The sequence below is a fragment of the Anguilla anguilla genome, chromosome 7 (genome assembly GCF_013347855.1).
Source record: "Anguilla anguilla isolate fAngAng1 chromosome 7, fAngAng1.pri, whole genome shotgun sequence".
Lineage (NCBI taxonomy): Eukaryota > Metazoa > Chordata > Actinopteri > Anguilliformes > Anguillidae > Anguilla > Anguilla anguilla.
In genome coordinates this window covers 55,852,437-55,877,990 of record NC_049207.1, presented here as the reverse complement: position 1 = coordinate 55,877,990, position 25,554 = coordinate 55,852,437, and the positions used below count along the sequence as shown (strand labels likewise).

The window sequence follows — 25,554 nt, the reverse complement described above, 5'->3', positions numbered from 1 at the left end:
GGCGTAATCAGCCCCGTCCTAGCCGCGGAACGCCAGGCCCGGCGGGCCGCGTTCCAGAAAGAGCACGCGACCCGGGCTGGGGGCGCCGAACGGCTGGCCCGCACCGAGCGCGGGGGGGGGGGGGGTTTAGCTGGGGCGGATTCGCGGGTGTCCCGGGGAGGGACGCCCGGCGCAAGGACACGCCGCGCGGCTCATCCGCGGCAGCGCGGGGCCGTCCCGTCTCTCCCTGACCCGCGCGTCTCAGGCATATGGCTGCGGCTCGTTAATGAGGCACAGCGCGCGGGGCTCAGAGTTAATGAAACCACACGAGCTGCTACCGCTGCCTTCAGACTTAAGGGTCGCGCTTCTTTCTCTCTCTCTCTCTTAATTCGGCTGAAATCAGCGGTGTTGTTAAACTTTGTAAGCGCGCGGGCCACTTGAGAGGCGGCCATTTGCATTTTTATTGTGGTGCAAATCACCCTCCTTAAAATGTCCGCGACGAAGGTCGCTTAAATGGGGAAACCCCAAAATTACGTCAAATGCTGCACTTCAAGGAATTATACAAAGTAGCATATTTTAATCTCGTAACTGAATTGTGTTACATGTGGCAATGACACTATTAGACTATAACATCAGTACAGGAAGTGTAGGCACACCGCGTCATGTAGGGACAGCAGTGCACTGCACCCCTGGCTTTTCTCACACTTTATTGCTTCTGATTATCGCTGATTAATAAGATGTCAGTGCTGATGTTGTGAGCGTAACACACACACCCTGCAGCATCTCTGCAGCAACTTCAACAGAACAACGCTGCACTTTACTCTTAGATTAACTGCTGCAGTTACTTTGTTTTTTTTTTTTTTTTTTTTTTAAGTACAACAATTCCTTCTTTAGAAACAATGAATGTTGATGTACAACATGGAAACAAAACAGTGCCTGTTGTTCTGTCTTCATGATATGAAGTCCACTCTCCTTTATTGAAATGAGAGCTGTGCCTGCTCCCCCCCCCCCAACTACTGGGTACTTTGATCATTTCCGGCAGTAACGTCCAAACATGTAAAATTAAAATGTATCCCCTCTAACAACCTGTGCATTAGAATTTAACAGGTGTTGGGGAGGAAGGAGTTGTTAGAGAATTTCAGATTGCGCTGGAATACGCTCCCCTGCCAGAGCAGCGCTAAATGAAGAGCGGGAAGCCCTTGTGACATCATCACGCTGCACCTTGGGATGCGGGGTCTGTTACCTTTGATGTCAGTGGGTAAGAAAGTTAAGAAACAAAGCAGTCGGGAGCCAGCAAGACATGCTCCATAAACAGGATTTAATATTAATGTGCAGCACGTGGGTGTGCTGTGTTAGACACGCAGTGATTACTGATCCCCCCAAATATATGATCTGTCCCCCCGTGGTGAGCGGTTCTTCCTGGGATGAGGGGTGAGGGGTGGGGGGATGGGGTAGCACAATGTTGATTATGTCTGCACGGCAGACTCCGAAATAACAGGGCCTGAATGATTCACTGGCCGATGGTATCATTATATTATTATTTAATAAGCGGCCCAATGAAAGGGAACAGCAGCTGATTTAGCAGCCAGTGCGTAAGTCTGTAAGTCATTTGTGTGACCGTTTGATCTCCTACTAATACATGAAATTTAATTGCGGGGACAAATCCCAATTTGTATATTATACTGGGAAATGTATAAGATGAATGAAACCACTGCTGAGCGTTGTGTCTCCCACTCTTTCCATTTGTTTGTGCAGTTAGGGATGATTTCTCTGTGATTTTTTTAATGTAGTCCACTGAGCAGAAATTTAATAAGCAAATAATAAGTAAATTGTGGTTCTTCTACAGTATCAATAGTTGGTTTAATTTTTTGTAACTGTGTGATGTCTCATTACCGGGGTATACAGTTTTAGCAGCAAGCTGCTGGGATCATGTACAATGCTGGTGAAATTTACATGCTAATATTGTCATTTTGATGTTCCAGCACGTGACTATCATCCTGAGATCATTTTCCCTCCTATACTGACGTGTGGAGGATGAACGGTAAAATTTGATAAATCTCAGTCTTCAGAGATGTCTGTTCGTCTCTTGAGTCACCGTGTGTGGGTGATCAGGATTTCAGTTAGCAGATCAATTTGATTGACTGCGTGTGGGTGAGGGCGATTACCGCCTGGAAAGGGGCGGAGTCAGCAGGAGGAGACAGCCACTCCTGAATCATGGGCCAGGATATGAAGATTCAACCTACGTTCATTTTTACCTTGAAGTTCAGTTAAGAGCAAGTGTCGTCATCTTCAGTACCTACCTGCCAACCAACGTCTGAGTTAATGCGCATACACAGCCTCTGACATGGCAGTTAAGCACTGTATGTATATTCTATTCAATAAATGCTTTTACTTCATTTTTTTTCATAAAAGCTCCCAGAAACAAAAATGAGTGGCCTTATAGAAATCATTTAAATCGCCATAAAAGTAACATTTGAATCCCTATGTCTTAATTTAGTTGTTGTGGCCTCAAGCTTTCCTAAGAAAGCCTGATTTAAAAAAGAAAAAGAAAGTATTGGTTATATTTGAGCGTCTGCATGGACTGCACTTTAGTCTAAGCCCCGATCCTTTCCACTGTGCGTGACATCTCACTTATGCAAAGTACACATGTAAGCAAGTGTTAGATCACCTCTAAGGGCCTCGATTGCCATACATTTTTATTATGTGGACTAAAGCCTGCTCCACTTCGACACATCCAGTTCCTTTTCTGCTCTGCAAAGCAGCCGAGGCTGATCCCCTGGCTTAGCCAGATTTACATGTCACCAGAGGAGCTCAAATACCAGCTTGTTAGGGGTTCTTACTGCTCATTCCCGTCCAAACAAACTCAAATTTCAGAGCAAATGCTTAATTATTTGAATAATTCTTCATAAAGCATCCTCCTAGTTTAAAAATCAATGATGAGATAATCCTGAATTCCGCTTAAATCTGTATAAACCTGGGGAACGACAGTATTCATGCAAAACGCACACACACACACACTCACGCACGCACGCACGCACGCACGCACGCACGCACACACACACACACACACACACAAAAAGCAAAAAGCCAGCTGTGTCCATAATTACACAGCTCATAATTTGGGTCACATATTCGCACCTGTAATGGGACCCATATTGTATTATCATATTATTATACATATTCACCTCCTGTGTATTCTGCCACTTCTGAACACGTCACACACGTTTGAAGGGGAAATTACGAGTCCATAATATTCTAATGGAAAAAATTAGCCACCACCCACACCCTACCAAATTCTGGCTGTCCTCCCAAACTGAGGCTCAAGCCAAGAAGGACAAGAAATCAGGGAAGTGAACAAGAGACCAAAACTGGGAGAGACTGAGAACAAGGCCTTCACAGAGCTGTCCTGCTTGGGAGAGTGACAGGGCAGAAGCCACTTCTGAGAAAAGCCATCATTAGGTCACACACGGAGTTTTCCGAAAGGCCTGTGTTGTGACCAACCCCGAGAACATGTGACCTGATGGAGCTAAAATTGAGCACTTTGGGCTAAAAGCTGAGCACTATGTCTGGCGTCAATCAAACGCATGTCATCGCCCCGGTAACGCCGTCCCTACCGTCAGTCATAGTGGTGATGACATCCTGCTACATGGTTTCTTGCCAGCAGGGGGGACTGGAAGGTTGCCATTATCAAGGGACAGAGGGAGAAGCAGTTTAGATAAATATGTTAAAGTAAAGGAAAACTCCTATTTTGGCTACTCTGACCCTGGCCAGTAAAATTGCAGAAAACTGATTTGCGTGTAAGAAATATGGAGCACTTATTTGGTGACATCACTTCCTGCATCAAGAGCATTTGGCATATCACCACCTCTGTTATCCGCTTGTTCCTTTCACAGTGCTTTTTCAGAGAAAAAAAAAAAATGCAAACTCGAGATTGATGTGCACAAATATAGAAGCTGGCCACGCTTACTGCAATTAAATTTTTCCCCTGCACTTTTTCAGGAAACCCACACTTCTTCTTCAAAAGGATTCGGTGGGCACCGTGGCAACGCTGCTGAATTCTGCTGAGCTTTGAGTCCTGAATATTTCGCCTAACTATGAATGAAGGCGCGTGTGAAAAGGGAAGGAGGAGGTCTCCCTCCGCACCGGTGGGCGCAGATGAGAGGCGCACGCCCGGCTGGCTGAGCGGTATCCGGCCGAAGGAAAGGTTATTAGCGCTCGCAGGACCTCCGGAGAGGGGCGCACATCAAAGGCACAAAATCACAAGAGTTCGGGTCAGAAATCTGAATATCGCCGAATCTGCTAATTAGGCCTGTAAATAAGCAGGGCGGATGCAAACAGGAGCACGTCAGGTGAGGCGTCCGCGTGGCGAAGTCCAGATCTGCGCTACGGAGAAACATCATTAAGGCCCGGGCACCCGGTGTCAGAGAAGCCGTTATTTACCCGCGCAGCCCAACAGGACATGCATTTTTAATACGGCCACGCGGCAGAATGAATAGCTTTGCAATTATTATCGGCGCTGGGATGTCCGAGGTGCGGAGAAGAAAGGGAAGGACAGGGGGGACCTCGTCCAGGCGTGCCGAAGCAGTTCCTTCGTGTTCTCTCCTCCTCTCACCTCCGCCCCCCCCCCCCCGCCCCCCCTTCCCCTCCGGCCTCCACAGGGCCACCTGCTCGGGCATACCCCCCAACCCCCCCCCCCCGGTCACCTCAGGGGTCGGCGCAGCGTGCGTCTAATCCTGCGCCTCCCTCCTCTGGACTCCTCCTCGCAACACGCTGCCACTCCTCCTCCTTCCTTCTCCTCCCCTTCTTTCTCTTCCTCTACCTTCTCATCCGCTCCCCTGCGTCCTGGAGGAGAAGTGAGAGTCACAAGGGCCGAGTAAACAACAGGAAAAAGAGAGAAAAGAAAAGAAGAAAGAAGGAGAGGGGAATAAGGTGGCCGCAGAGACGTCGGCGCAGCTGCGGGTTTCTCGCGTTCCCCAGCGCTGCCCGAGCGCACCTGACCGGCGAGGTCACCTGACCTCTGTAGGCGGCCTCAGCCCATGCAGGTAGAGAGGCCGTATTTCACCCCGTTAACGAGAGTTCTAACGAGGATATGCTTGTTTTGAGCCCATTAACCGATCAGACCTCCTTCTGATTCTGTCCCCAGTTCCGCGTGTGAGACCCACAAAGACTCATCCTCCCAGGCCCAGGCTTTATCCATTAATAATGCCCGTCCCATCAGAAACTAATTAGGAGCCGCCACATGGCACCACGTGCACGCTCACCCCTCCATTTCCATCATTAACTATTTATCTGGAAGTTACCGGGTCTTGTGTTCGCAGCTTTTAAGCGTCCTCTTGCTCAGGTTTGGGGAAGCGGGCGCGGGAAACCGCGAGGTTCCTTAAAGTGATTCTGGAGCCTCGGGCCTCGCCCCTCGGGGGACCTGTCCTCTTCTGTGTCACAAAGGCAGACGCCGCGGCCGCCTGCAGTGCTGCGGGGCAGCGGCGCTGGAAACGCGCGCAGGGGCTTACGTTCTCCGCTTTTATCCCCCAAAGTCACGCGCTCCCTGTTTCCCGGGATACGGGTCCGGTTCGTGTTCTGATGTCATCGCTCGCCCGACACCGCCAAGCAGAGGCCGTCGGACGAACACGACCGGAGCGTCGCGCTGAAAAAGGAGCTCGCGACATCGCTCAGCTGGGATGAATAATTCATAAAAGGGTCGCTTTTTAAGTGAAGAAAGCTGTAAAGAAGCACAGAGACACAGTGTTAGTGAGCGTTTGACTGCGAGGATTCATTTGTCTCTGTGTTTAAAAGCAGGGTGAGCAGACTCTGTGACCTCCACGGTGTAAATAAGGTATTTTTTGGCATTTCTGTCGTGAACATGTCGACAGTGGTGTTGTAACAGGCCGAAGGTGACACTGAGTTACACAGCTGGGTGCTGTGTTTTTTTTTTGTCGCCCTTCTTAAAATGTCGTTTTACAAGCCTCACTTTGGCCCTTCGCTTTTGGAATCAATTTCTCCTTCATCCAATGACACGTAATGTATGATTTATGAAATAACGTATCACCAAAAAAACCCAGAAAAGTATCAACAGGTCCCACCCTTCCTTCCCAATGTGAAAGTTGGACCAGTGCTACTAACCTGTAGCAATTTTTTCATCATTACCCGTCATGAAAAAGACACTGGATCAGATCAGGCACACACAACATTTATTTGTATTTAATCTGGTCGTGGTGTTTTCATATGCTTCCAAAACCAGTATTCTGCAGACGTCTTCAGTCTCGGGCACAGGTATACTCGCAAGCTGCGAAGTGATGTTTTAGAAATGATACTGTGCTGTGGGAAGTGATGAATTTCTGTGGAGGGGAAGCGCTCAAATCTTCCAGATAGTGGATTTGTGCTTCTCCCAGCTCACAACGCAAAAGGGGCTTTAATAGAGATTTATAGAGCAAGTGGGGGAAAAAATCAAGTGTTGATAATGAGGTAGGGAAGAAGAATTCTAACCCCAGAAGAGTTCAATTGGACGAAAAAAATGGTTTAAAGTTAAAAGGTCTAGGACAGACAGATTAGCATTAGAAATTCCCTGTACGGTTCAAAAATGAAAGCTAATTATGCTCCAAAAAAATGGAAAGCCGGAAAAAAAGAAAGATTTCTTGTCAAAAGTTACTGGGGAAGCATAACAGAAGCATGATATGCGATAGATTCAGTGGACCGATATATTATATTAATGGGGATTTGTTCCTTTGGATAGTGCTCTGATGATGTTTATCAACATACAAACACACTCTCTCTCACACACATACACACACTCACACACACACACCTACACACATGCACACCTTTAAATATGAACCACTTTGAGTGTTCTTAATTTCTCAATAAAACTGAAGTTTCTATTCTATTCTCCTACAGGGGATACTTCAGTATAGAACCCTCTCCACCTCTTTCCAGAATCTTCTGGGAGACAGGCGTTGGGAGCAGTTTGGGATGTGGGAGCCCGCAGTGCTACTGTACGAGGTGAGATACAAGTTTGTTCCAGCATTTCACAACTCAATTCATATCCACAGGGAGACGATGCCAATGCTGTGGGGATGCGAAACAATGTCAGTTAGAAAAGAAAAACATGTCATGTTTCCAGGTGAGCTGAGGCCTAGGGGGTGGGCGTGGGATCTGTTTATTTATTTTAGTTCCCTAAACACGCTTCCACAGCAGCATAAAAAGAAAGGACATAATTCTCAGGGAGTCTCCTGACGATACTCTAGATGTCTGGGTAAGTGATGTAATTTTATCTCCGTCCCAAAAGAGGATACTGTGCCTGGCGGTGTTCCCTTTGAGAAACAGAACTTAATTCCTCGTTTGTTTTAGAGCACCATTTGACATTTGGCATCCAGCGTTATTCAGGAACTTACCAGAAAAATACCCCCGCTCACCGCCCCTGCTGCGCTGCCGAACCTCTCAGCTCCAAAAATCATTGAAATGAAACAATATACATAATGTATACTTAATTTGATTTTCTCCATGGAAATATTCTCTTTGGTTTTTCACTTCTTCAGAAAGAACAACACGAGTTCCCCCTTATAGTTAGTGAGCGCTGACAGTCACTGGTAAAGCAAGTTCTGAAGAATTGACAAACAAAACATACGCTACCATTTAAAATCCATCAAGTTCTTATTGCTTTTTTAGATGGATCATAAAATATCACACGCACACACACGCGCGCACACACACACACTCCCACAGCAATACTAATAAGCCCTAAGCAGTTGTTTGTAGCTCATCATGAGAATTCTCAACGGCTCAATGATTGATGTCATTCTGAAGTATTAAGATCATGTAAACCTGACAGACCTGGGTTAAAAAAATGATAATTGAGCATATGGCAAGTGACACCAGATTAGCTCATCAGACCGGGAATGACAACTGAGCACACCAAGCAGAAAATATGTCATCTGCGAGGAATTTACAAACGCTAATGAACTCATTATGACTGGTATTATATGGGATATCTGTGTAATGTGTCATGAATTGTGTCTTTCCGTGAATTATAAACAGGTAAATATGAATGACTGAAAACCTAATTTTCATATACAGTAAAATACAGATTGTTAAAATCGTATTGTTAATTGCTGTTTTGATGGTTTAACCTGACTAGAAGGGAGATGCATTTATTCCAATGCGTAGGTTATATTAGAAAATAAAAATATCCTAAACAACGTGAATTTCCCTCACTTCTGCAGTTTTGGGTAGTTTGCCCTCCGTCTCAGTGCAACTTTTTCGAGCCTCTTTTGTTCCAATTTGTTTGACCAGCGCGAGTATGAGGTGCAGTGCTGCACCTGGCGTGCTGAGGTGCACCCCAGGGGTACAGAAACACACTCTGGAGCAGGAGGGCTGCGGTTTAGCTACAATCCCTCAATTATTTAACGCTGTGCGCCTCGCCTGATGGAGCCTGGCTGCTTTCAGACTGGACTGGAAATACTTTTTTGAAAGAGTGGTCATTCGTGCCTTAATTATATTTATGCTGTTGTGGGCAGTTGCTACAGGCCATAACCGCGCAGTCCAGTGCAGGCAAGTCAGAGTGTGAACTGTACATAAAAATACTGTGTATGTTTTACTTCAGTATCATGTCAGAATCCCACCTGATTATTTAAAGCGTGTGTGTGTGTGTTTGTGTATGTGTGTGTGTACATGCGTGTGTAGGTGTGTGTGTGTGTGTGTGTGTAGGTGGGCGGGGTGGTAGGATCACATGACAGTGAATGAAAGTAAATAAAATGAGGTCAGAGCTGAGAGGAAAGCAGAGTTCCCATCTGAGCGCTCTGTACGCTCCCCCTAGCGCAGGAAGCAGGGCTGTGTCAGTCTCCAACCCCGCGCCGTTGCCGTGGTCTTCAGAGCCGTAATTAAGAGGACATCAGAGCCGGAATTCGGCTTCCGGTCCCTGGCAGACCGTAATTATTTCCGACATACCTTTCATTCTGATCCACTCAGCATTTTTTATTAACATTTGGGGAAGAAGACAAAAAGGGGAACGATTCAGGTCAGTTTGTTTCGGCAGCTGGGTTCCCCTGAAGGATTTCCAAACGATGCCCGCCTCCCACGGAATGCGAATCTCCCAGCATGCACCTTGCAGCGCGAGCCAAGCCCTGAGCAGCCGAGGAGTCGGTGCAGAATCAGCTGAAATCCCAGCGGCCGGCCCCTCGCTCTGAGCTGCTGGAGCTGCGCAATTATCACGTCAATATTCCTCTCTGATGTGCAGACGCACACACACACACAGGTACACACACACGCACACACACACACAGGTACACGCACGCATGCACGTACACAGAAACACACACCTGCATGCACACACACACGCAGACACACACGGACACACACACGCAGACACACACGCACACACATATAAACAGACACACACACGGACACACACACGTAGACACACACACCCACGCACACACACACAGACACACGCACACACACACACATACACACACACACACACACACACACACACACACACACGTACACACACACAGACACACACAGACACACGCACACACACACATACACACACACACACACAGACACACACACGTACACACACACACACACACGCACACACAGGCTGCGTGATGCTTTGTCTCTGCGGAGGCTGCGTTCCTTGTTGTGTGCTCCTTTGGGACAGCTTGGACACGGTCAGGCAGATAAGGGCTCTCTGACCTGACTCGTATGTTTCCCCCTCAGGCAAATGTCTAGATTTCGCTGTGCTGCAGATGTACTTTTCCCAGGGAATTTTATTTGAAACACTTGTGTTTAAAGTGGCAGGGAACAACAAAAAAATTTTATAATAAACAATCAAAACTCAGCCCATAGACACAATTTGCTTCCATTTGCAGGCCAGAAGGTATAGTTTGCTACATTCACTGGTTTACAAAGGCGAAATAGCCTCACCCCAGAAATGATTACAACATACAGTACACGGGCACAGCATGACGAGATTCCACCAGAAAACACGCTGCACTTACAGGGACCGTGTGTGTACGTGCGGTGCCATAGGCGTGCTTCTGAGCCTCTGACTCCGGGACATCTCCATCGTAAATACGTCTCTGGTCCTCGTATGGCGGGAGTCAGCCGTTCGCGGACGGAAGGCCGGGGCATCCGAGTCGTCCTTACTGTCGCGCTGTGAACGTGGGGGGGGGGGGGGGGCGGGTTGTTCTCATGGCTGCGGGGGCTTCACTTGCTCGTCACCGGCCAAGACCGCCATATGCTGCGATGGCTAATTAGCCGCAGAAGCCACAGACCGTTCCACGCTGTCGAGGTTTCTCCTTGCCATCGATGTGGGCTGCCTCTCCAACCCTCCTCGTTTCTCTCTCTGTCACAGATCTGTTTTGGGGTGCGGAAGACCACAGCTTGCAGCGTTCCCAAAAAACGGCGATTCCAAAATCGCCATCTGATCGGGACGGCCCAGACCAATCAGCGACAGCACGTAGAGGACCCCATCCTGGACCAGATGCCCGTGATGTTCTGTATGTACCCTCTCAGTTTGGCTTTCCTGGAGACCTCTATCCTCCTACACCGGTCACCTCTGGCACTCTCAGTCAGGATACATCCCCATACATTCAGGATCTGTAACTGACATAGTTTTACTGTGCTGTTGTAAACTGCCGGATGTATTTAGCCAAACCGCCTATCCCAATGTGCAGCTGATGAGGGCGGTGGTAAGGAAAATCTTTAATCGTGAACGCTGAACGGGGCGACCGTGTCGAAAACAGAAGCACAATTTCGGGTGGCTGCACAGGATGTGCAGACTACCCTGAAAATAATGGAAACGCAGCAACGCTAGTGCGCTCAATCACAGACGAGGACACAAATGCATTTTTGTGATGCGAAACCCTGTGAGCTACAATAACGATGCAAACACAGGACAATATAGCAGCTGTGATTGCAAGCATTGAAGATATAACCCACCACCACTGAATTCACTGTTTTTCACTCACGATTAAATGCAAGAATGATTTTTTTCCCCCCTTCATAAACAGTTTCACCAGTACAGCAGGTCCCCAAATGAGTGGTGAAATTGTGGATGTAGTGTAGAAATATCACCCTGACACTTAACCATGAGACACACTGCTAGGAGAAACGCTCTAAGAGGTCAGCACGTGTTATAATGCTTCCGCTTTTCTACCGTGATTTGCTTTCATGAATACATTAACATTTTTTGGTCAGTTCAATTTCAGTGTTTGACAGAAGACGGGATTGGTTCAGAGGTTTTACTCTGTGGTGTGTAATTCCTTTAGCTTCAGATGGATTGATAAATTAGCATCAGCTGTTCTTTTTATTTATTTATTTACATATTTCTCATACTGCCAGCGTAGCTTTTGGACTTTTATCAAGGGATTCTCATTAATGACAATTTGGATGAGGACGGGTACAGCACTTTGTAGTGCATTTATCTGGTTTTATTTAGACAAGGATAACCAAGCATAATGCAATAATCTGTCCTAGATTCACACTTAAATGAACTTTACCATCTACCCCTTGGGTATACAGCAAGCTGCTTTGCCTTATTAACATAGTATGTTTAGATATTCATTCTTTATTGTGAGGTTTATTTGTTAGTGGATTTTTGAAAATTAATTTTGTAAATTGCATTAAAAAATGCAGTACAAAATGCAATAAGAAAGAAACATACTCAGCTCGTTTGAGTTTTGCTGTGTGCAGTGTCAGTTTCCAGTGTGTTTAGAATAGTGGGTTGAGGTAAGTCTTAGTACCAAGTCATGTGTGCATAGCTGATGTTTGATTTATGAAAGTTTTTCTTGCAAAATATATATTTAATACCCTGTTGTATAGAACACAGGATTTATAAGGTGCATATATCGTGAACAGTAGTCATGATACTTAATGATATTTATCAAATTTTGCTTTCCTTGGACTCATAAAAAGACATGAATATTACTTTTCAAAAATGATTACAATATTTATTACATTAAAGAACATCAGACATGCTGTGTGTGACAGCAAAATAGCCCATTCAAGATGGCCAGTTTTTTTTTTTGTACACAAAATATTAACAAAAATCTGCATAAGTCTTGGTGAATAAAACTAAAAGTGATGACAGAGAGAAGTCATGCTGCAGGCAGACTGAGGGAGGGGAGGTCCGACACATTTCCAATTCAAATCGCCTCAAAGTCTTTCATATTTTTAAGCTACATTACATTTAATGAGCAACATCTAAAACTACAGTTTTGAACATTAAAAGACGGACTTCTGCCAATTGGCTTAATGTAAGGTTATCTGTAAGATTACGTTCACATCATCACAAGATAAAAGTCCTTGATCCCCCTGGATTCTACTGGTCTCCAATTAGTATATGAATATTAAACCAAAAATTCAAAAAGTACCTGATCAATAATTCAGTAAATGGCAGCGGCAGACCTCGTCGGGCCATTGGCAGAACCTACAAAGTGAAGCAGAAAGGGTCTGAAATGAAGATCTCAGCCACCCTGGCCTCACATCGCGAGTTAGCGCCGAATTAGCAGCAGCCGAACTTCAAAAGGCCGCCTCTTCAGGAGTCCCCGTTGCGTAAGACAGACACGTGCTCCGCCCGCCCAAGACCTTGATCCCGTGGTCACATACCATGAGGCTAACAGGTACTCACCCATCGCTGATGCGTGTGCATCCAACGCCCCGTGGCTGAATCCCAGCTGCCGCTGCTGCTGCCGCGGCGTGCTGACTCTGATAACGTCTCTCCCCGTTCACCTCCAGATGAAAGCCGCTCTCCCTCCTGGAACCAAGCGGTCTTTAATTGGAGCACGGGTTCCATTCAGAAGGCGTCTAATCAAATATTTACTAATTGGCCGACCCTGAAATACACCGTGGGCCAAACGTAGCGAGTGGCAAGAACCAGGGAACGGCGATGAGTATCTCAGCACGGTGGTCCAGCACTGGGCGATGAGTATCTCAGCACGGTGGTCCAGCACTGGGAGATGAGCATCTCAGCACGGTGGTCCAGCACTGGGCGATGCGTATCTCAGCACGGTGGTCCAGCGCTGGGAGATGAGCATCTCAGCACGGTGGTCCAGCACTGGGCGATGAGCATCTCAGCACGGTGGTCCAGCACTGGGTGATGAGTCTCTCAGCACGGTGGTCCAGCGCTGGGCGATGAGTATCTCAGCATGGTGGTCCAGCACTGGGCGATGAGCATCTCAGCACGATGGTCCAGCACTGGGCGATGAGTATCTCAGCACGGTGGTCCAGCACTGGGCGATGAGCATCTCAGCACGGTGGTCCAGCACTGGGCGATGAGTACCTCAGCACGGTGGTCCAGCACTGGGAGATGAGTATCTCAGCACGGTGGTCCAGCACTGGGAGATGCGTATCTCAGCACGGTGGTCCAGCACTGGGGAGTTAATGACTGATTTTAAACAGCCCTCCCAACTCCAAAATGGAAGACTCTGCTACGGTTCAGGATGTCCCGGGGTCACGGGGGGTTAAACTGTCACAGGGCCTCCCAGTCCTGCGCTATTTGAACCAAAGGAGTTTCAGTAAGATTGTGCTCATTTATTTATGTATTATTTTTATGAATGCCTGTGGTTATTAAGTAGCTGGGCATAATTTGTCGGAATAGATAATTATCACCGGGCTTCAGACGCAGAAAGCGACCAGTTTGACATCATCAGAATCATGCAGGGCATGCATTAGATATATCTACTGTACGTTTGTCTGATCGTTGGTTCACAGGGGTGATCACATATCAGAGTTTAAAGAGAATCCATCGCTTAGATGGTTCACGCATGATTCACATGTATGAGCTTTGAACCTCTGCAAATAGTCTTCACAAAAAACCTGAGTTTGTTTGGAGTTTGTGGCTGATGATGACTTCTCAGAACAGTACCTACAGTCCAGAATGTGTGAAACGTTAGACATCCATGCATTCAAAGTAATTAAAGTATTAGATTTTAGGGTGAATTGTGACAAACTGCACTGTTTGGTGCAACAACAAAATTCAGTCAGTAAATGCATTAAGGTTTACTGTAACTGGGATATTTACAGTAATTAAAATCTTCTCAAACCATTAACTTCAGGCTGGCCTTTTGGAGTAACAGTTGTTTTTTTTGTCCTAACAAACAAGTGTGACTGCCAAACAGTTGAACCCAGCCACTGCCAGTGCCTTGGAGCAAAACTGATGCTAACGTGCTCGTAGCCTGAGAGGACATATTTTATGAACGTTTGCTAGGGTGTTTTGAAGCACCACCTGGTGGGAACCGACGGACACACAGGGACAGCAGCTCTCTGTAATTCCCCGCTGCGCTCGCTTTGCTTGTGTGCAGTACGCAGGACGGCTGCGATGCCGCCATTCAACCCGCACGACGTGAATCCCGCCAAGTCCAGGTTTTACCGTGTGTTACCAGGGGGGCTTACCGGGAGCTGCATGGGGTGGCCAGGGCGGGGAGGTCACAGGGTGTATAAGGGGTGGGCCACAGTATTACCAACAGTTACATCAGCCAATAATAATGCATTATTTTAGGTGGAGAAATAGGGGTGGCACCTGGGGGTGGCCAATCAAATTACAGAGGCGGACGGTGCCACCCCTTTGGACACGCCCCTACGTGTAATGGAACCCAAATCAGCAAATTTACAAGCATTTTTTAGCTCACAATGTGCCTTTTAAAATTACTGGCATTTAACAGACACTCTCATGCAGGGGTGCAGTACCTCGTCTGAGGGGTTCTAATTTTAGCAGCATGAAACTGATGTGTGGGTGGGTGTTGCGTAACGGTGGTCCAATACCCCCATTATTCCATATGTTGATTTTTTCTGTTGGTTTGTGCTTTTAAGGCAGCGAAGGTGGATCGGCTCCAACATGTACAGCCAGTGCGCTTCCAGATCAGAAAATAAATGAGGAGGTCCAGGCTTTGGCACCGTCTCATGGACTCAGATCCACGCTGTTGGTTCGCCGGTTCAGTGTCTTGGTTGAATTAAGATAAGTCGGTTGACAGTGTGATTAGGTTGTTGCTTGACCCCCAGACAGTGGTTCTCATTAAGATCCTCATTTTGCGAAACGATTTCAGAGTCAGTAGACTGACTCATAATTCGCAACATCTGCCCCATTAGTTGCGAGATTTGGCATTTGTGAGCCAGCATTTATTCCTGAAAAAAAGGTCTCATTTCTTGGCAATGGAGGCTTAGTCATTCATTTCCAAATATGATATTAAGCATGTACATGTTCAGCTTTTTCATCTAACAGCAGCTCATAGGAAGGTTCACTTGGAACATACACACATAACAAGCCCCTGCTGCTGCATTTTGGTCTTTTGTCATCGAATGGATTTCAAAAGTGATGTCACAAAAAACGATTGCACCATACCGCATGGATTATGTAGAGCGATGAATATTAATTGAACATAAATTAGTGATTCCGTAATCTCTGTAGTAACATAGAAGAAAGATGACACCCACCAATCATCTTGAACTAGATTGCACAATCTGGCAGAATAGATCAGCCAAAGATGAGCAACATCTGGGGATACCAAGATTGCGTATTTGTTTTTCTTTGTACAGCAAATTTGTTGAGGTGGTGTCTGAGTCTCAAACTCGTTTGCTTTTTTGAGTTTAATTATGCTTCATAAATGCGCATGACCAGATATGATAAATATTGGGTCAGGTATTTCTTACTCAATCAGGAGAGGAAGTTGCTGTGTGTTTAGGCAGATGATTGGAGTTCATTGACAGGCCACTTTGTGTTAGAAGCAGGAAGAAGTACCAAGTTTGGTGCATTTTTTATGGAATATTCTACAAACATATTAAATGCACTGCAAATTTAGAGGAAAGTGTCTTGGTTTTGGTTTATCTGCTCTGTCAGTTTTAGTTGTGAGAAAGGGAAACTCAGTTCTGTATAGTTCACAAACAAGCCACTTCAGCTATTTGCACAAAACACACAAGTTCCTTCCTATCCAAAAATAATAACAATTATTATTATGGCAAACTTGATTAGAAATAGAAATGGTCATTTTTATTTTGCCTCAAATCTGTTGGGTGAATTTAGCATCAGATTCTGTATTAAGAATTTAAAAATCATGTTTTCTGTGATTTCTGCTTAACATTAATTTATTGCTGTATTTTCAGTCCAGTTGAACATTTAAGTGGTAGAAAGAGAGAGTGAGAGGGAAGAGATCGTATTCATAAAAATGACATTTTAATTGTTTCTCCATTGTTGAAGTTAAAATGACCCTGATTATTTCCAATAGGGGGTGCTTGTTTCACATTATTTTCATCTTTTCAACATCTACAGCACGCTGAACTCATCTCACAGTATGTATCTAAGACATCAGTATTGTACAGAATGATTGCGCGCTTTTGCATAAATTGTATTTCCTTGTAAGTTTGCTTTTGTTTCATGCTTCCACATTATTTTTGTAACACATTTAATTTATTTGTCTTCGGTATATTTAGCAGCCCACACTGAGTATGGTGAGATTAATTTCATTCACAGAAATGCTCCTGTCCCCTTTTGCACTAACCAATGATAGAAACTGTCACGCAATGCCAGGGCAGAAAGGCTGCTGGAGCAGTATTTGTTTTTCATTATATTGTATTGATCTGGACGCAGTCCCCCAATTTTGAGATTTTCTTTATTGTCATGCGTCATTAAGTCCTACAGACCCTGGCACACATTCACCTGTACAGCTTCGTCTGGCACTCAGGTTCCTCAGTTGTTGAGATCAGAGTGCTGTCATAGAAGACTGTGTAGCACTTCATAAATCAATGCACCCAGGACTCCAAACAAAATACAGCTGCTTTTTATTTTGATCCCACATTTAAAAAAAAATACTGTTTCACCAGTTTTTAATCTTATTTCACGTAAGAGTTACCTTGTATAAGCATCCATGTGCAGGCGTGCATATCCTTCAGTGATATATATTGTCAGATACATAAAGTAACACACCTTATTTGGAGTTTTTCTGTGAGACTGTTATGATTTAATGGAGGTAGAATTTGCTTGCAAGATCTAACTACTTTTTAAAAGATATTTAAGGGCTACTGCAAATATTTTGGAACAAAGTCCCAGTGCTGGAGATAGAAAGAGAGGATATCTGGGGTACCAAAATAAAAATGAATCATCAGGACTGAACAGAACTTTGAACACAGAACAGCGCAGCATCATTATTATTTTTTTTCAAAAACATTGCGCTCAATTCATATGAAGCCAGTGACAGCCAGACTGTAAGAAAATGTGATTGCATTTCTGTCTTGGGAATGTTCTGCTCAAGAGCACATTTGATGATACACTGTCCAGACATAGCCTCTTTGGCCATTTGCAGCGGAAATGGATGGCACATTATATTAGCTTCGGCAATCACCCCCCCCAACACACCAACACACACCCCCCAAAATGGAGAAAAGCCACGTTAAATTGCGGGAGAAAAGCATCAAAGAAGGAACATTCTAAACTCCAAACATTAAAAAAAAGGTTATTTAATTCACTCCAGCACGTCAAAGAGCAGCGTACACAGGAAATAACACATCCTCTGCATGCTGTCCGAACGTGTCAGTCTTCACCTCCAGGAACACACAGGCCATTAATGCAGCACGGGCATCAGCCCAGCCAGCCCCTAACAACCTCTCCGTGTGGCTGCGCCGTTGTCATGTGTCACAGTCACGATGAGAGAATACTCAGAATTCATGATGACCGGACAGGAATTCTGTCGGGGCGAAAACCCAACAAATGGAGAGTCGTGCGAACGCGTTAGGAATAATCCAAGACTAGGTGTGTGTTAAAGGGTTTTAACACATTGGAGTGGATTCCTCCGCTTATGCCACATCCATTTGTCAAAGATTAAAATATAAGCAGAGGTCATTCATATTTAGGGGGCAATTCACCCACAAATATAAACTTTTTTGACTGGCACTAACTAATTTACAAAGTTGTTTACTAGGCCTTCTACCGTTTCAGCGTGTTGCTATGGTTACATAGGTTGGTCAGCTAGCCAGGCAGCGTATGAATTTAGAACAGTGATTAGGCTTGACCTGAACTACTTGTGCATTAATCTATTTCAGAGCACACCTCCCAGCCAATCAGAATCGAGTATTCACCCAGACCGTGGTATAAAAATATTTATGTGCATAAACTGAGGGAGCAGGTGATGCGCTTTGCTGGGCTGGGAACTGAGAGACAGGAAGTGCAGCACCTGTGAGAATTTGTGAAGCTCAACTGTCTCCGCCTGCCACCTCAGGTAGGAAGACTGTCATCTGCATAATATTTAGAACAGCTTTGATTCTGTCGAGCACTGCAGGGCTTACAATACACAGAAGAGATTAGGGCTGGTCGCCTTGTAGAACACTCGTTTTTACAATGCCCAATTTGAGCGCTGCAAAGCACATTGTCATTCTTACATGTTTATTAATGTTACCCAGAAGAGCACAGCACAACAGTCACATTATGTGTCAGCTGAAAACTGACTTCTAAACATTATTAGGTCTCCTGTGTTTCGTTTGATTTAAACAGTACAGTCTAAGCACTTGTGCAACGGTAGTTGCCAATTAAATGCTAATGCCTTCCATGTTATTTGCTGACAGATAAGCATAAAAACAACAAAGCATTTTTTTCTCAGTGCACATTCCAATGTAGTTCAGCCTCTCACAGTCCCAGATGTTGTATTACCTGGCAAAATCTTCGCTAAACTAGAACCTTCCCGTCTCCTCGAAAACAACCACATCCTTGGGCCTCAGACAAGCAGACATGTTTGATAATCCTCTGACCTCCCCAGAGAACAGTGCAGCAACGATTCTCATCTGACAACCTTACGAGTCCAACCCTGAAACGAGTCCCGCAGCTCCTCACCACCTTCAGGACTTACTGTAGAGGCTACAGGGCCTGCTGTTGTCCCCCTAGCTGGATCTACAGCCAAAACTCAGCCCTCCCAAGAACCAGGTACACCTACACCCCCTCCTGCACCCCCTCTCTCCTCATCTCTCTCCAACGCTTATTGGTCCTCACTTACGTCTACGCTCTGTCTACTTGTCTGTCCCAACCCCTCATGACACCGATCCACTCATTTCGACCTCTGGTCCTCAAAACTCTTCAAACTCGTAGGAATCCATTCTTCGTGCTTCACCCTTGAGGAACTTGGGACTGAATTCACAGAAACCAGAGACTTTGATAGGCCCGGCTCCCGGATAACCCAACCTCATGTGGCCTAGCGATGCATCTGAACCAGGAAGTGAGGATGGTGCGGACGCAACGTCGACCTGAACTTTAGATCACATGCAAGCCTCGCTGTTGGCACGCAGACCTCCAGCTCCTTCCCAGATCTTCTGGGACGCCCCCCGTCCGGCCTTCCTCAGACCGGAGACTTATTAGACTTCATCTGATGCCCTTCTGAGGCATCCTCAGCTGCTCTGATCTATTCATAATAGTGTTGATGGGAAGAATATGACTTCCTGTACGTGGGTTTCACTAGCCTAGGAGACTGCTGGACACTAACGCTCACACGCTACAGTGGAAGCATGAGAAAGGGTCCTGACAGCATCCAAAAGCCCTCCAGCACTGGGGACTGATATGTATGGAGCTGGGTCAGAAATCTCCCCAGAGAAGCAAAGATCTCAATCAAATAAAAAAAAGCTATTTTCCACTATACGCAAGACAGACGACATAAATTTTTTTCAAATTATATTAGTTTTCCTTTTAAACAATTTATTTCACAATAAGCATTTAACAAAAAAAAGGCACACATACACGCATGCAAACTGACAAGCACAGACACTGACACACATATAATTAGGATTTACAACAACAACATTAATAATAATAATAATAATAATAATAATAATAATGATAATAATAATAATAAAATGGCATTTCACTATAATCAGTGTTGTCTTCTACACCGCTTCTGAAGTCGCAGCACTAGTTACTCTTGATTACCCAGTTTGGTGCGGTTGAAACTTTTGAAAACTCGACAGTTTTAAAATATTTATGACACATTCATGTCAAGAGAAAAAATAAGAAAATTTATATTGATACGAATGAATACTTCGATCATCATTTGTATTTTAGATTAAGGTTTTACTGTACTTTCACATTCTATTTAAAATGTAAAAAAAAAAACGAAGGAGAACTTCAGTAGATCTTTGCTAATATCTGACAAAAAAAATCTGTTTTCATAAACAAGTTTGGAAGCGCAGGACAGGGTGACACATATCTTAAAGTCCAAATATTAATGATTTCATTCTGAATAATGCATTGTATTTAGCAGCTGTCTCATTCCAACACACTCCTATAAGAAAGGGAAGGTGTTCTGCCGAAGCTTTTGAAAAATAATAAGCAAGCAACTGAGCTAAGTGTTAATTACCATGACTTATGAGCTTAATTAGATAAATACACATACTTCTCTTTCAAAAGACATCGACAGCTCGTCAGATATATTACGTACTTAAGTTATCTTTCATTTCTCAGAAAAAAAGCATTTAGACTCATATTGATATTTTTAATGACAGTCAGCGCTGTCAAAAAAGTCGATTTTTGCTTTAAATTTTTACAAGACATGAGTTGTTCGTCGCGAGAACGCGGCGTAGGCTACAGAGCCGTATTCGCGTACGCATCGCGGCGTTCCCCGCAATGAAAGTAAACGAAGTGGTTCGCAAGTAGGCTACTAATAAGTGCCTGACGGTTTTCATGTCTGCAGGGCAGGGTTTAGTTTAGTTGGCTCACTGTCACACACAGATGTGACTCTTTACCCTACACAACAGCGTGACGACCAAAATCCAGACTATAATTCACTCACGTTGTAGGCTACTCGGAAGGCAGAGCAGATCGACTGTGGAGTAAAATATAAGACGTATTTCAGCAAAGCGACGGTGAACGCTCCGAACTCCCAGAAATCGCTCGAATCGTCTGTTTTCCAGTCTGCTGTGCTTCAGCACAGTAAGCATTTTAAACGCAAGCGAAGAGAGGGAGCTGACCGCGGGGCGAAAGATTCCTCTTTCCTCCCCAGGTGTACAAGAACTTGCTGTTTCTGAAAAGGGACACCAATAACAGCACACTTTTTCTTCTGTCAGCGCATTCCCTCCACACTTTTGCGTTTCAGGATTTGGGAAAGGGGACAGCTGTGCTTTCAGATCCTACCGTGTATCACAAGGAACGTCTTCATGCATGATACCAACCACTAAGAATTCCGGAAAAAAATCCAAGCTAAGGAAGACGTGATTCGGTGTAGCGTATTAAAGTAATAAAACTGCCATTTCGACTGCGATTCAGCAGTGCGGTCCGGGACATCTTCAGACTTTTCAATCCCCCCTGAGATTGAAAGGGGGGGAGAAAAAACTTCCCCGCTTGAGGGCGAAATCAGACTTTTGGGGACGGCAAGTTCGAAAGCCTTAGGACCTGGTGTCTTCCTGCAACATGCAGACATGGTAAATATCGCAACGTTTCACTCCGGCAATCGGCTGTGCGCACTTTCAGACATACATTCACACAGACTCGGAACGGTGCGTGCCGAAGTTAAATAAAAAAACTTAAAAAATATATTCAAGGCCTAGCATGTTTAAATAGCCCAATCAGGGAAGCTGAAGGAACACTTCAGCTCGGAGTTATGTTCCTTCCCTTCTTATTCCGCTCTGTGTGTTCATCTTAAAGTCTTTGCTGTGCTCTGTTTCATTTGACCGATACCTAGAGTGTATTATTTTTGTTATTTGACAGAAATCACTTTCATGAGCTATGTAGGTTACATTGTAGCATTCAATTCATTGCTTACATTATACATATGGATATATACAATATGCTAAAACAAACAATCGAGTGCAAAAGAAGAAAATTTTATTCTGTAGTGTAAAATTTATGTAACATCAATTTTAACCCAGGACCCGGGCTTTGAATCGTGTGTATAAATATATCCAAACTTAATTTTATCCTGACAAACATTGTACCGGTTTTCCGGTGTTCTGGAATATTTTTATTAAACAATTCCCGTGCGGCATTGGGTAAAGTATCCTATGCCATAGCACACAATTACTTGTTGAATTTTAAAAAAAGTATACACAGTAAGCTGTAGCTAATCCTAAATATTAACAGTGACAAAACTGGTCAATTCATAGTGTTCATCTGCGGACAACGTTATGAAATAATTAGACTGTGTGTGTGTGTGTGTGTGCGCGCGCGCGCGCGCTGGCGTTCGCGCGTGTGAGTGTGTTTGTGTGTGCTTGAAACTTACTGTAAGTGTGGTTTTGTCTGGGCGTGTGCATGAGTTTCAGGTAAAGTTTACTCTGGCCCAAGAAAAGTGTTTTGAACTGCAGTTTACCTGGGCATGTAGATTCCTCTGCTTAGTGAAATGTGTGGTGACAACAAGGTACTATCACTGACCAAAAAAAAAAAAAAAACATGCTTGCAGCTTCAAATTTTAAGCAGTAAGTTTCAGGCACAACTAATGGAAGTGTATTTAATCTGAAACCTCATATAAAACTTGCTGTTTGCAATGTTGCTTGCAACATTACGCAGTCCTGCCCTCGTATTTTATAGCCAAATACTGGGTTAGCAGTTTGCATGTAAAGTTTTAACTTTTCACCATAAGATAGTTATCTTAGGAAGGAACGTTGTTTTGTGTAAAACACATAGATACCCATCTAAGATATGGTGATAATAATAATGTGTTCTGTGTTTTATTGGCATGTGAACATTGAATATAATTTTTCATATGCTTGTACCAGTACAAACACTTATTTAAGATATTGATAATGTAAGAAAAAATACTAAAGTACATATATAGTTATTCTTCTGCCATCAGTCATGTATTTAGTAATGTAACCAGGAAGGTTTTGTTAAGATTTGAAATATCTTTTTTAAGACAGAACTGGTACGAGAATAGCTGTCAATGTAAAAGAAGTCAGACAGTAAATTCACAAATAAAACAGAAACATCACATGGAACACCATGACTGAAAACGCGAGTAAGGCACTTAGTGGATTGATTTATGACGTTAAAAGAACAGATGCAGCTGCATGTTTTATTGTAAATTTAGCAAATGTAACGTATAATAGCCTATGAAACATTACCGTTAGCATTCTTCAGTCAGTTGTGACCAAACTTAAATTAATATACATTATATATTCCTACACTGGCCTTGACGTTGTGAGTGTCAAAAATTAAAGACACTGGGTACTGCTGAGATAATAGGTAAAATGCCAAAATTTACATTCTTTTGATTATTTAAAGAATGCCATGTTCATGATAGTTTTTCTGTAACAGGGAATAAATGACAGTGAAAAGCCTTGTCATTCTAGGGTAAGTACATTTAGCATTTTCAAACCGAGTCCAATATATTTAACAGCGGTTTATCTACACGTACAGTCTGTGATCCTTTCCTTCCTTTTCTGTACCGTGATCCCAAAGTGGAGATTCAGAAACATTTCCCAGTCTGGCCGGTACGTACAGGTTCTGGGGAACAGACGTAAAGGGAGGGGTTCCATGGAAGGATAGCTGTCTGAAGACTGTGCGTATCTGTGGGGAAACACTGAGGAAATAGGCGATGACTTGTGTCACATAGGAGAACTGGGCCTTGCTACTGCGACTGCTCCGCTCACAGTTTACAGGTTAATCGCTGTGCATGATATTTAGGCCTGATCGAATTCCTGTCTGAATGGCCCCCTTTTTTAAGGTTGTGCAAGCGCTACGGTCAGAAACCCCCCATTTGCATTCCTGGAGCGTCGTTTGATCGCTTTTTATCTGCAGAGTTTCTGGGCAGGTCCGGACCTTCACGTCTCATCCCGCCATGTCACAAGTCAATGCAATGTTGTCTTTTTTTATTTTTTTTTTTGGGAGAAATTGGCAGATTGATACAAGGAGGGAGAGAGGGAGAGAGAGAGAGAGGCTGAGAAAGGGGAGTGCTTTCATGTTCCAGCGCGGTCTCTGGCTGATTCGGCAGCGGGGCAGCGCCCCTCCGGGGTCCTGTAGATTCGGGGAGTAGATGATGGTGAGGCGGTTCAGTAAGCCCTTGGACAGGTAGCCCTGCGATGGTCCCCAGGGGGTCCCCCTTAATGAAGAACAGGTCTGCTTAGTTCTTCCTGCTCTGACCTCACGCTGTCCCCGCAGTTTTCTCCATTTGAACTCTCTCCCCACAAATGGATGTTTCCCTGTTATTCCCCCCCTCCCAGTTTGGCCCTGGTGGGTGCTGAATTAACAGAGCAACTTAAGTTGGATAATACAGCTGTTCAGGCAGAAATCTGACCCTGCTCTCTCTCTCTCTCTTTTTTTTTTTTTTTTTGCTCTCGTGTTAGTCTTTCAGTGGGCTGGGAAAGTTAGGTGTCAGGAAGTTATTTTCAAACCAGGCTAATTACAGTAAAAGAGCTTAAGAACCCATGTTATACCGTATATGAAACTGCAGTTCTGATGTTTATGTTCTGTACGCAAAATAAATGATCACCATTAGCAGCAAGAAAAAGTTAAATACTTATATTCTTCTCTTATTAATATGACTGAAAACACTACTACTACTACTATTACTACTAAGAATAATAATAATGATAATAATAGCAGTTTTAACCTTGATCTCATCATTGCCAAAACAAATATATTTTGGCACTCCCATTAATCAAATGTTTTAGCCATATTTGCAGATGCAATAAACCGTTTTGTCTGAAATGTTTGTACAGTATTATTGGCTCAGTTTTTCCATACGCTGAGCAGTTTTTTTATGAGACATGGTAGGATACGAGGAGAGAGAGAGAGTGAGAGTCAATTAAACAGCAGTTTCCACCTGATGTCACATTACATAGAAGGTTTTTTAGATGAAGAGACACAGGGTTTGGTTTGAAACTATGAAGAGTACAGTAGCCATTAAGGAGTCTACAGACCTCCTCACTCTGTGTGGACACAACCACATGATGTGCTGTCGGTATTCATTCATTCTTACTGGTTTTTTGTGCGATATCACTGAACAAAACCAAGATGGTTGAGATTGCTAATAATTTCATGCATTTGTGATAGCGTTTTTGACATTCAGAGAAAATGTAATATTTAGCTAGCTCCCTTTTTTTAAAGATAAAGATTAATTTTTTTTTAAAAGGGACCCAAAGAAGGGATTTAATAAAGAGTGAAATTTTAAAACAAATGAGATCACAGGCAGTAACTTAATAAGCCTCGCAGTGAGAGATCTGCTTAATTAAGCAACAGTGCACATATATAATTATATAATATATATAACATATATTATTTATGTCCTGCAAATGTCTGAGCACTGTGCAGGAGGAGGTGAAGACCATGTACATTCCTCTGCCCCAGAAACAAATATCACTGCTGCAAAATGTTTTCATCTAACAGACGAAACAGACTTTCAGAATTTCGGGAGGGGAAAAAAATAGTTGAAAATGTTTGCACAAGATACTGGGAGTGCTCCCAGTATTTTCTTGAGCGTGTAGGACTTATCAGCTGTGCACGCGAGAAGAATTCTCTCCAGTCGAAAAGATTTTGATGCCCCCGTCCAAATGAAAGGACTGTATTTGTAATACTCCGATATTGGGAAATTATTTTTTAGAAGATCTGTTTTATTTTATTTATTAGTCTTTTTTCCCTCAAAGAAGAAAGTGAGACAGAGAGGCCTAGTTGAAGTTATGACT

At 44.1% G+C, this 25,554-nt stretch overlaps 1 protein-coding gene across 4 annotated transcripts in view; it reads left to right on the top strand.

Annotated features, from left to right (window-relative positions):
- Positions 1-25,554, top strand: part of bnc2 (basonuclin 2) — a 293,681-nt gene that overhangs the window by 79,227 nt on the left and 188,900 nt on the right. For 2 of the 4 annotated variants that reach the window (XM_035426255.1, XM_035426256.1), the window contains exons 3-4: positions 6,868-6,972; positions 10,331-10,475. Coding sequence is in view for 2 of the 4 variants with exons in the window: in XM_035426254.1 (XP_035282145.1) it covers positions 21,358-21,360 (3 nt within the window). In the remaining 2 variants the exon portion in view is untranslated. Of the gene's footprint in view, positions 1-6,867; positions 6,973-10,330; positions 10,476-20,480; positions 21,361-25,554 lie in introns of those variants that run through there. The other 2 variants (XM_035426254.1, XM_035426260.1) reach the window with 2 other exon arrangements.